Genomic DNA, 12,568 nt, shown 5'->3' on the forward strand with positions numbered 1-12,568 from the left:
ATCATTTGTGGGTTGATCCACTGGAGGCCACCACCCCATGGACAGTCTCACTGTGTGGCCAAATGACTATGCAGCAAGCACTAAGGCATCTGTATACAAACAGGTAGAAATTACCTGTCGAGTTAACCTAATTCAGGTGGATTAGACTCTACCAGCCTGCAGAAGGGTCCTCTTGCTCAGGCACTAAGCAGGGAGGTAAGAATTAATTGCTTCCTTAATGAAAAGTCAAGTGATTTTCCTTTCTGTATAGCAATTAAATTTCCCTGAACTACCGTTGTAAAGCACATTATAAATAAATTGCTCAATAGCCTGATGGGCACTGAACTCTGGTGCAGACTCAACTTGCAAAACTGTGGTTTATTGGAAATGAATGTGGAGAATAAGAAGAGAAGATGCTACGCGCTTTACAATCAGACCCCAAAGGCTGTGGCTCAGGGTACAGTCCCCTCTTTGAGGGGCATCCCAGAGAGTTTTCCCAGCAGTGGGGTGCTCACGGCTACCTCTGCTGTGTACCTATGGCTCTCCAGGCTCAGCCATAGCAAACAAAACCTATGTTATCCCTAATCTTCATCGCAAAAGGCAAGAGTGGGGATTATGAAGGCCATTTTCTAGTCAAGCAAACTGAGCCTTTTAAAGGTTATGCCATTTAGACTGAGGACCTGCAACTAGGTATAGACAGAACAGGCCCGGAGATCAGACCTGACAGACAACAAACCTGAAGTCTTCCATCGCACCAGACCATTTCTGAAGGGATCAAAAGCTATTTCTGACCTTGAGATTTTTCTTACCATTTCTGTGAATTTAGTCCCAAAGTAAAAACTTTAGGGAGAGATACAGAAAGGCTAAAAAATGCCACCATGAAGAGAGGTAAGTCATAGACCTCTATCCCGCCAACAGCTGTGAGAGCAATTGGGCTCCCAAAGGGACTCAGATATGTGGTCTGTTGGGAAGATGACCTGAAATTTAACTTACAGTCACCTCCAAACTTACGGAGAAAAATCTGCCAATACGGAATTCAAATTAGCTTCAGCATTTTATACTCTCTTGAACCAGGACCATAAGACTAAATGGACATTTCCTGGGTGAATCTCAAACCAGGAGTCCCTGAGGTACAGGCATCCCATTGACTTCTGGCATTGTCTACCGTGAGTGAAGAGGAAAGATGGGAGAAAAGCAGATCCAAAATCCATCTCCTGCAAACTCTCATGTTCTTAAAGGTACAGCAAGGCTATCAGGCATGAGGCATACAATGAGAACCGCAGACAACGGTCTTTATTTTTAACTTGGATCTGCTTTATGAAGCCTAAGTTCAAAAGTACATATGAATACAATTCATCAGTTCTCCTTTCCCTCTAAGATAGTTCCATTCAGAAGTACAACTTCTGGACTTCCGTGGTGGTGCACTGGTTGAGAGTCCGCCTGCTGATGCAGGGGATACGGGTTCGTGCCCCGGTCCGGGAAGATCCCACATGTTGTGAAGCAGCCGGGCCCGTGGGCCTTGGCCGCTAAGCCTGCGTGTCCGGAGCCTGTGCTCCGCAACGGGAGAGGCCACAACAGTGAGAGGCCCGCGTACCACAAAAAAAAAAAAGAAGTACAACTTTTGTTGGGAATGCAATGACTTTGAAAGTTCCATGTTTACTTGAATTGTAAATATTTGTATTAAAAATTGGAAAAGATGTTTTTAGAAGTGCATTTCTTAAATATAATGATTATTATTAAACCGATATTCTCATTGGGGCAAGTCAATTTCCAGGGATGAAAAAAGTGTCAATGGGAAGAATTTCATTTTTTTCTGAACGGGTAGCATCATTTTAACTTGGGTCCAATTTAGACTTTGAAAGATCTATACCAATAAAAGCCGCATGAGACAACCCTCTTACGGGTTTGCTGCTAGAGGCTGCATGGACTTCCAAATCCTGTGACTGATGGCTCTATAACAGAACAGCAAAGGGGAAACTCACGTATAGGCTTCACCGTGCCTTGGTGGAGTCAACAATGATAGCACCAGCCCTGAAGGCTTCATTCTGGAGACATATCCCACTGTGGCTGGTTAGTGCCCAGAGGCAGATGGGTGGGCCTCTCCCTCACTCCCTCTTCCCCTTGATTTATTTTCTGTTCCAGTTATGTGAGATGTTCTGAATCTTTTGCATTTTGATCCTCTGATCCAGCATCTTGTACCTTGCAGGATCTCATCAGTTTTCTTTGGGACCGAAGGTGCGTAGGCGCTAGATGCATAAGCAGGGTGTTTAAAATGACGCAGAGGAGGCTTGGTGACTGCAGGCCATGCAGAGGAAGACAGAAAACGGTTAGCCTCACCAACTACACAGTGCTCCTAAATCCTGGGGGTGACTTCCTGGCCTCCAGACCTGTTTGTTTTCTTTAAAACCAGGAAACAAACAGGGTTGAACTCTCACTAGAAATCTTATTGCAAATAGATGAATAAGCACATCATCACTTTGGTCATTCACTTAAAATAAATAAAGATAGGGCTTCCCTGGTGGCGCAGTGGTTGAGAGTCTGCCTGCCGATACAGGGGACGCGGGTTTGTGCCCTGGTCCGGGAAGATCCCACATGCTGTGGAGCGGCTGGGCCCGTGAGCCATGGCCGCTGAGCCTGCGCATCTGGAGCCTGTGCTCTGCAGCGGGAGAGGCCACAACAGTGAGAGGCCCGTGTACCGCAAAAAAAACCAAACAAAAATAAATAAAGACAAATGCCTAGGAAAAAAAAAATTCCTACAGATAGACAATGATGACCCCAGAATACAAAGTTTCTTTGACAATGAATGGATGGGGTTAAGGAAGTGAGAGGGAGCAGTGACGTCACTTTGGGAAAAATAACGAAGCAAACACAGGTGAGCACAGCCATCTCATTAATCAGCACTTAGCACTGTATGTAAGCTTTTAGGGTTGCAAAGTGGCACACAATCCCGGAGTGCTAATAAGAAGCACATCATTGAGAAAATATTTGCAAAGCACATGTATAAAGGTCTTGTACCCAAAATATGGAAAGAACTCTTAAAATCCAACAAAAGGAAACAAACAACCCAATTTAAATATATGCAAAGATCTGAACAGACTCCTTGCCAAAGAAGATATACATATGGCCAAAAAGCATAGGCAAAGATGCTCAACAATTTTTGTCACTCGGGAACTGAAAATTAAAACAACAGTGATATATACTACACACCTATTAGGATGTAGTACTGCTGAATGAAAAAAAGCATATATACATCTAATCTTAATATTATAAAAACATATAACTGTGTGCATAGGAAAATCTGGGAGAACATACATTTAAACCATAGCCGTGATTATCTCTGAGTAGTATAAACATGGCAATTTAATTTCTTTTTAATTGTTTACACTTTCTATTTTTTCTATGATGATCAAGTTTTAGTGATGTAACTTTTTAAAAAGAAACATACTAGTAAAAATTTCTTCCATAGAATCAAGTATCGAAGCTATTCTACAAAACTATACATAATGGAAAGTCAGGAAAACTGAGTTTACTCTGCACTTTAGTCCGACACCTTTCAGAGCACTCACAGCTGAGTATACTTTTCGCAGCCTAGAGATCAATATTCATTCACCGACTTGTTAAAGCACTTAACTGTGTGTCCTGCTGATACAACAATGAACAAAACAGGCAGAAACCTCTACCCTCATGGGGCTTCCATTCCAGTAACCCCCTCTGAAACCTGTGACTTGCTTACAGAAGAAAAAGTGTTCAATCATAATAAGTAATGCTATTACTACAAGCTCTACACTATCCACACCTACTTTGCCTTTGGAGTTAGGCTAACATGTAAGTTAAGATTTTCAGCAAATGGTCCTATAGTGCCATAATAATGTATATGCAGATTTAAAAGAATATCTCAGAATGTTTAATTCTGTTTCTTGGGGTAAACAAGGGATTGCAGCACAAAACACTCTAGGATCAAATATAAAAACAGTCCCGTTACCCTGGAGAATGGAGTAGAAACAGGCGAGGGCTTCGAATTAAAAGCTGATGGTCCCCACACTTCTGGGCTAGCTGATTTACTGCTCTTTAAGTCACAGTCCCTCTCCATATTCATTCTATTTTCACTACTCAGCATGAACCCAGCCAAAGTATTATTGAATTTCCCACTTCTCAGCATGAAGAAACATTTACCGTTTGCTAGAATTCTGATCGTCAGAACGGAAGCTCTCCTTGCCACTGGAGTCGCTGCAAATAGAGTTGAATCCGCTGATAGAGATCGGCTCCCCACCGAGATTGTGGAAATACTTATATGCCTGCTGTCACCCTCACTCAAAATGTGGGAAAAAATAAAAATTCACGCAGTGCTGTTTGTACGCATTGACTGCCTTTCCCCTCTACAGGGGAACATGAAATGATGACAGGGCAAAACAGCGGCACCTGGGATGAGGGCGCGGTTTTGAATTTAATGAGGACCTTTCTTCCGGGGTGGTGCTGTGGCCACTTAAGGACCCTTTCCTTTGTCTTTTGGCGATTCCTGAGATATTTCTGGAAGGAGATCTGGCACTTTCCCTTTCGATGACTGGGTACCTCCCACAGCTGAACCCAGGCAGTAGTGTTACAATCCTCTTCTGCTCCCTCAACCCAAGCCCCTCCCCGCCCCAAGCAGAGAAGAACCAAATTGGGAACAGAATCCCCTCCCCTTCATATGCTTATCAACAAGTTGGACCCTTTTCCTCTTGGAGACACGTTCACAAAGTCTGCTCTTGTCTCCTAGAGCAATTTACTTGGAGAAAACGATCTCATTGGCTAATGAAGATTTGACAAAGACACGTTTCTCTGCACAAAGCCTGAACTTGGGAAAGTCATTCTCTATATTACTTTCAAATGTGCTTAGGAAAAGAAAAGTTCAAGACAAAAACTGACACATCATCATCCTTTATTATACAATTACAATGTTTGTTTTTCATAGACGTTAGCGCTCTTTTAGGAGTTTTAATCCTCATTTGTTTCAATCTTATCTTTTTCATAAACGCAATTTCTCCCAAAGGTGTCTCTGACTTTCGCCCTTTCGTCTGCCATCACCAACTTTTTATTCTCTCTCTCTGAGGCCACTTTGCTTGGTGGCGACTTTTTTTTCCCATAGGAAAATAATGCATAGACTTATTCTTCTTCAGAAAATAGACTGCGATTTATTCATATATCAAATGTAACTGTGTTAAAGTTAAACTAGTATGTCCACGGCAGGACTTCTCAGAGACCTAAAGGATGGCGACATGTATCATATAGCCCTAAGAACAGCCAACAGCATGTGTTTTTCTCATTTTGATTAGGCCAAGGCGCCCCCTTTATCAGGAGCATGTCACACTTTCGGAAGGACTGGTTTAATTCATTATCACTGTCGTTCTCATGTCATAACATGTTGTATCTTATTAATTCGGTGTGCCCTGTTGTTTGCACTGACAGCAGGCAGAAGGAATGGTCACTAGTGCTCGTCTAATCTACGTGCACCCTAATTCCCGTGCAGTAGACCATGATCTGCATTAGAACCCAAATCTGTGTCTTCAATCCCCCACGGCTTCAGTGTGATCTTGCAGGGCCACTGCACAGCAGCAGCAACTGGGAAATTTTCTGAATCTCTGCTGTAGAGGACTGCCTCCAAAGGCAGAAACTTGATTTACTCTTAGCTTCTGAATAAATTCTAATATTGGCACCTTTAAAAAAAAAAACAAAAGTGTTCTGCATGTGTTTTCTTCTTTTTCAAAGATAATGCCATAACATGACCTTTGGAAAAAACATTTCCACATGTAGATATTTTCTAACTGCATTTACACACACACAACACAACACATACACTAACAAGATAAAAAACAATCATTTATTGCCTCATAAATGTTGCTTTACATGAAGAACAAAATCCCACTGCCATACCTTCCATTTCTAAAATAGTGTCTATTGATATCTGTCTGAAATTTGATGCAAAGTCCTTATAAAAATGCTCAAAAATCATCCATGAGCTTTGAATTGCAAGGGATTGATGTGTCAACATCCGTTCCACGAGGATAAAATGATACAAGAACTGAGCCTGTGATTTTCATTTCAGGATCCGTGATGGTAAAATAATGATAATATCTGACATACATCGTGTACTAGGCACAATGCTAAGAATTTAATGTGAACCAGCCTTTAATCTTCACTACAATTCAACAGGCAAGCACTGTTATCACCCCCGCTTTTTTTTTTTTTTTTTTTTTGCGGTACGCGGGCCTCTCACTGTTGTGGCCTCTCCCGTTGCGGAGCACACGCTGCGTACGCGCAGGCTCAGCGGCCATGGCTCACGGGCCCAGCCGCTCCACGGCCTGTGGGATCTTCCCGGACCGGGGCACGAACCCATGTCCACTGCATCGGCAGGCGGACTCTCAACCACTGTGCCACCAGGGAAGCCCCGATCACCCCCTTTCTGAGTGAGGAAACTGAGGCTTTTAAGTAACTTGCCAAAGTTTGAGTGAGGAAACTGAGCTTAAGTAACTTGCCAAAGTTTACACAGCCAGCATTGCAGGAAGTCTGGATTCTGGGTTCACATCCAAGTGGTCTAGCCTCAGACCTCACATATTTAAAATAACCCGGGACCAAAGTTCAGAGTACGTTTTAATAACTACCATAATAAGTTAAAATAGTAATTCATTTATATTATCAATAATTTGAGTATATATCTGTGATATATGGGATTCTTGAATACCATTGTTAGTAGCCATAATCATACTTCCCCCAAAGCAAAAGCAAATCATTCCTTCTTAATACAATTTGTGTGGTAATGGCTCAGGAAGGAATTGCATAAACATCGTGGCTAACAGGTCTCTTAAATAGCTGCTTTTGTCTCTTCCCTCACCTACGTGGGTTTGGGATGGAACAGGTGTTCCAGAGGTCTAAGCACCAGAGACAAGCAAACAAGTCAGGGGAGCCCCAGGGTCTTGGGTGAAATTTTTAACTTGGTGGTTGTCACCCCTCACTGCATATGAGAACCACCTGGGGAGCTTTTAAAACTCCTGGGTACCCCAGACCCATGAAAGCAGAATCTGTGTGGGGTTGGGCTGAGGCCTCAGGAGTTTCTAAAGCCCTTCAGATAATTCCACTGTGCAGGTGTTTGCAAACTACCGTTTCAGCCTCGCCAATCTTCCCCCTCCTTATCTTCACAAAGGGAACGACAGTGATAATATTTTGCACACACTGCAAGTGTTCTATAAATTGTAAAGAGCTAGCCAGGGCTCTTGCTGTAGTTTGATCACAACGAACTGCCTGGCTGGTGAGGAGTCCTTTATGCATCAATTAAAGTTACCTGTGGTCTTCAAAATTAGGCTTTTTTTTTTTTTCTCTCCTACCCACATAGTTTGTTCTTCCTGTTGGGTCTAACATGAAGACAAAAGCTCTGAGAAATGAAGAAACAAATGTTCTTTCTGTTGGAAAAAACAACTTTGATGCTATCACCTGAGGATTGTGAGGAAATCTGCAACACTCAGAGTCAGCGATCCTTCCTCAATGTACTGAGCGCTTGGAAAAGCAACGAGTAAGACCAAAGAGGATGTTCCTGGTGTCTGACTAAGGCGTGAGAGCAAGAGTGGGTGCTTTGAAGTCGGAGAGACCTGGTTTTAAAGCCTCCTTCACCTCCCCCAGCTGTTTAGTCTTAGGCAAACACCCCCCCTCTCAAGTGTCACTTTTCCCCTCTGAATAACAATGTTACACACTTAACAGGGCTTCTTGGGAGGACTCAGCGAGATGGGGCATGTGAACCATGTGAACCACAGTGACTGGCATAAAGAAGGCCTTCAGTTAAGGGCAACTTTTATTATTATTGTAGTGACAGTGACCATGTCCGGGGGAACTGCTGGTGGGTAAGGGGAGCTCTGGAAAGACTCTGGGACAGGCACCACCATCCCTGGCAGCGCCGACCTTGGGCTGGTGGAAAGGGTGTTGCTCACTCCTTCTGCCCTTTTCAGAGAATCGGCCTGACATCAGTTTCGCCCTCTGGATTTGTCTTCTCTCTGGACTCTTTCTAGCTTCTTCCTGGGACAACTTCTTAGAGCATCTGGAATTCCAAACCCGACTTATACCTGTTTCTGACTGAGGCAGCCACACTAGCACATTTGGTATGAATTAACTGTGTTCTGAAGATAAGCTCGTGGGAAGACACGCAATCAGCCAAAAGACTCCTCTCACTAACATCAGCTCCACAGAGAGTGGAATCAAGACGGGTTCATCCCAGTCCCAAAGGAAGAAACACACCCTTTAAAATTAGCAGTTTGGCTGAATTGGTTTTCATAGCTGGTCTTTTCCTTAAAGGGCAAGTGGAAGATGTTAATTTGTCTCACCAGAACAGGAGACTTGGTCCTTGTTCAATATCTAGGCTTCCCAGCAAACAGTTTTAAAAATGAAAGTGAAGTGTAACAACTTTTTGTGAACCCGGGGCTTTGCTGTTTAAGGAGCCCAGTAGCATGGCCTGTCTTCTGTGCAGTTCAGTGTCTTTATATCCATTATCTCATTTGTAGTCGCCCCTCACCCATCCTTGGAAGGGAGTCAGATTCAGTTCTTTCTCTGTCCCCATATGACTGGGACACATAATTTCAGTTTCCCATAAAAAGAAAAAAACAGATAGTAACACTCACTGCAGAGGCCTGAGAATGACAAGAAAGCAACGTATTAGAAACAGCCAGCACAGCGCTGACACGTAGTAGGCGTTCACCCAGTATCAGTTTCCATCCCTCTCCTCAGAGGCAGATCCTACATTTCAGGAATTATCTGGAAGATTTGCAATTGCCAGGAAAACTCAGCAGCAGAATACTTTCCCAGCTAGGGAATTGCTTTGTCTCCTCAAGACATGAAAGCGTTACATGAAGGCCATGCTGATAGGTCTTCCTTCCTTTTGCAGAAATACAATCTAGCGACATGAACCCAGCCAGAAAATTACTCTTAAACCATGCACATTAGATGTAGTGCTGTCTAAGGTGAGGGTCTATTCTTAAACTCTTCAAGGTGTAGTTTATATTAAAACTAGAATACTTAAACCCAGCATCTACATTGGAAAAGACTCTGGTTCTCCAAGGACTCTTCCTCAAGAAAATGGGAATACTAACTAATCTACTGGTGCCATATCTGAAGCTTACAGAGCAAAGAGCACAGGAGACAGGAAGCTTGCTGTCTGAGAAGCTATCCAGAAAAAGGCCAATTGACACTGCCTGAACCAAACCACTCCCTAGTGTGGAAAGATCACCTGACCAGCATTTCCACGTCCCCAGAGGAATACATGGCCACAGGGAAAAAAATAAACCACACAGTTTTATTGCCCTTCATCCAACCTGAAGCTGTTTGCTTCCACCTTCATTTCTCAACCCTGGATGCCCATCAGATCAGCTGGAAAGCTTCAGATTTACTGCATTCCTAAGCCCCACCTCCAAGAGTCTTGAAAGTAATCTGTTATTTTAAGGTGAAGCCCAAGCAAGTATGTTTGTAACGCCCAGTGGTTCTAACTCGTAGCCAGGTTGAGAACCACTGGCTTAGGTGCCGAGTTTGTTTTGAGAATATGTCCCCTTAAGTTTCGAGGGATGCTTGGGGCAGCTGACAGGGTCTGGTCATTGCACACAGGAGTGGCCAACCCTTGGCCACATGCTAAGATCTGTGACAAGAATCAAATCCACGAAGGTCTACTTTTGGGAGAGGTGGTGTGGTATTGTGAGAGAAGCGTGGGTTTGGGGTGTCACAGAACTGGATTAAACTATTACCAGCTGTGAGATCCTAAGGAGATAATCTGTTTTGGGATTCAGGGTTTTGGGTTTGTTTTTGTTTTTTTCTGTAAAATGGGGAAAATGGTAACTTCTTTGCATGGTTGTTGTGAGGATTTTAAAGGGGCTATAACTGAGATAATGTAGGTATGGTACCTTGCAACCTCGCGGAGTGCCAGTATGTCGTAGGTGCTTGGTATGTGGCTACCATCATTACACAGCACAGGAGATGAAAGGTCATCACAAGGAGCCTTTTAATGGTGGCCTCCCTGGTGGATTTCTTATTATAGTACAGAAAAGTCATGTCATTCCCCGTACAAATGGATTTTACCACATGAAAGACCTCAGCACACAACGAAGAGATGAACTTAATGAATTTATTTGTGACTATTTGGCAGAGAACACACCACTGTGATTCACAAAAGGCTAATTATCCAAAATGGGCATTTGTGGGGAAAAATTACATATATATATATATATATATGTTTGTTTTTCCATTCAGCTACCTACACTTTGCTGAAACCCAGTGCCATTTTAAGCAAAGCAGAATCATCTATCCCACATTCTAAACTATTTATACCATGTACAAATACTGAGCCTCATTCAATCACTTTGGGCTATTCCTTACCATGAGCTGGAACCCCCAGATGGGAAGGGTGGCTTAGATACCCAACCAGGATGGAAGGAGTTTCAGTCCCTGAACTCCAATCTTGACGTAATTAGGAAAATGACAAACAAATGACTTTTGATTCTTAAGACTCTTTGCATTTACTATGCTGAGCCATAATAATTCTTTGAGTCACCTTCATTGGAAGCCATTCTCGAACCACTGATTCCCTGGTCTTTGAGATACCTCTTCCTCATGCTTCACCCTACAGATCACTGATCCTGGCTATAAACTTCATTAGGACGGGACAGGGTGTTATACACATTTGCATCCCCAGAATTTAATCCCAGTACTGATAACAGTTGGTGCTGAAAAATATTTAATGAATGAGTAAACTACTCGGCATCATACTCAGTAACCTTCATAAATCTCTCATTTACTAAAGAAGAGGGGAATCACTTAGAATACACACCAGTTGACTAGAATCTACAAAACCTAATACTTCTCCTTTGCATCCACAATGCCTTGATACCTAGATTTGTTGCCTGTGTTTGCTCAAAGAAGAATGTCGGCAAGCTCCTTTCCTCTGACGTTTCAAATTTGAGGCCTGAGCACTTTTGTTTTACACCAAAGCTATAACCTCAACTCAGGTCTTACTATCATCTGGAGAGGCGGAGGCACAGTTTTCAAGTTTCTCTGACAAACAGCTGAAAGAGCAGGAGCAATTAGGTAAGGCTGGAAAATAAGCTCTTTTCTTATTCAAACAACTGCTAGCTATTAAATGCCCTGCGACCTTATGATTTAATGATTAATCGTTTAATTTAATAAAAATATTATTTTAATTAATAAAAAAGAATAAGAAAGCCCTCCCTCAAGGAGATGATCATCTTCAATCGAGTTCTTTGTTTTCATTTTGTTTCTCCTGGCAAGCACAAAGAACATGAGGCATGCTCTTTCAAAGGAGAAAAATATTTGGGAGATTACGCAAGCTAAGTCTTTTGTTCGATTTTTTTTCATCCGTGTGTGCCTTTGTCCACGTGTGCATCTGAACATGGGGAGTGTAAGGCCAAATCAATAGCTCTGTCCTGTGCTCACACCAACTATGACCTCTGCCAGAAGAAGCCTGTAAAGTTAAATTTCTTTAGGGTTCTAGAGCTCTGAAGTGCTAAATCACGTATAACAAATGTGTTTTGCTCTGGTCCATAGTAAGGATGACAACTGGCATCCCTTAAACTGAACTCAAGATAGAAGGCAATTGCAGAGACCACTCGTGGGAATCTTTACTTAAAATTAAGACAATGCAGGATCCCTCCACACCCCACAGTTGTGCCTGAAATCGGTACCTGCATAATTGTACTCTACCCCAGGCAGAGTACAACTGTGAAAGAAAGGCTGTTCCAGTGTGGACTGTTTGACATCAGTCTTTACGCCTGACAATGAAACTCGAGCAAAGAGTACAGGATTGCCACCTGCTAACTTTGGGCAAGCTATTTATCTGAGTATGCCTCAGTTTCCTAATTTGTGAAATGGAGAAAACAGTACCTTCCTTAGAGGGTTGTTGTGAAGATTAAATGAGATAATACGTGTGAAGAACCTAGCATTGTCCCTGATATTTGATAGATGTGCGATACGTACCAAAGTATTTACTGTTAAAAACCTGTATTAGGAAGATCAGAAGTTACCATTTTTGAAGTTAATCACTCAGTAACTTACAATACACATAATATTTTGTTTTTGTAAAAGCAACATAAGCTTCCTAAAATGTCTTCAGACCTCAGGGCTGGTCAGTTCTCTTCTGAGGAATCCTCTGAATGGATGTTTTATCCGTAGTCCCCTAGAACAGGACACACAAAAAATGTCATTGCAAGCCAGCTGGCATCTCAACGCACCAACTCTTTCTACATCAGGCAACGGAGATTAGAAGCAGAGCTGCATCTATTGCCAACACTACCGTGCAAGCCAGAAGCTGCTCACACAGGAGCAATGAGCTATCTGCATCAGCGAATGACTACGGTACTGTACCTTTCCATCTAACGATCACTTCGGAAAAGTGATGTGACCGAGGCGCTGGGGGCATCTGCTCAGAAGCCACTGACTAGTCTCCATCGTTACCAGTCATGATTGGAAGAGAAGCTCTGGGCCACTCCTCCAGCGAGAACCAACATTGGCTCAGCTCTCCATCATTTACGGCCCGCCCATGAGCTTGACTGCGTTCACAAACCTCATGGGG

At 42.9% G+C, this 12,568-nt stretch overlaps 1 protein-coding gene across 4 annotated transcripts in view; it reads right to left on the reverse strand.

The window, feature by feature from the left end:
• PDE1C (phosphodiesterase 1C) overlaps nt 1-12,568 on the reverse strand; it is a 600,432-nt gene that overhangs the window by 6,288 nt on the left and 581,576 nt on the right. Inside the window, exon 22 of one of the 4 annotated variants that reach the window (XM_073809803.1) lies at nt 10,095-12,172. The exons of the other annotated variants lie outside the window; for them this stretch is intronic. Within the exon in view, the coding sequence (XP_073665904.1) occupies nt 12,159-12,172 (14 nt within the window). The 3' untranslated portion in view covers nt 10,095-12,158. Of the gene's footprint in view, nt 1-10,094; nt 12,173-12,568 lie in introns of those variants that run through there. 4 annotated transcript variants of the gene reach the window in all.

Source organism: Tursiops truncatus, chromosome 9 (genome assembly GCF_011762595.2).
Source record: "Tursiops truncatus isolate mTurTru1 chromosome 9, mTurTru1.mat.Y, whole genome shotgun sequence".
Taxonomy (NCBI): domain Eukaryota; kingdom Metazoa; phylum Chordata; class Mammalia; order Artiodactyla; family Delphinidae; genus Tursiops; species Tursiops truncatus.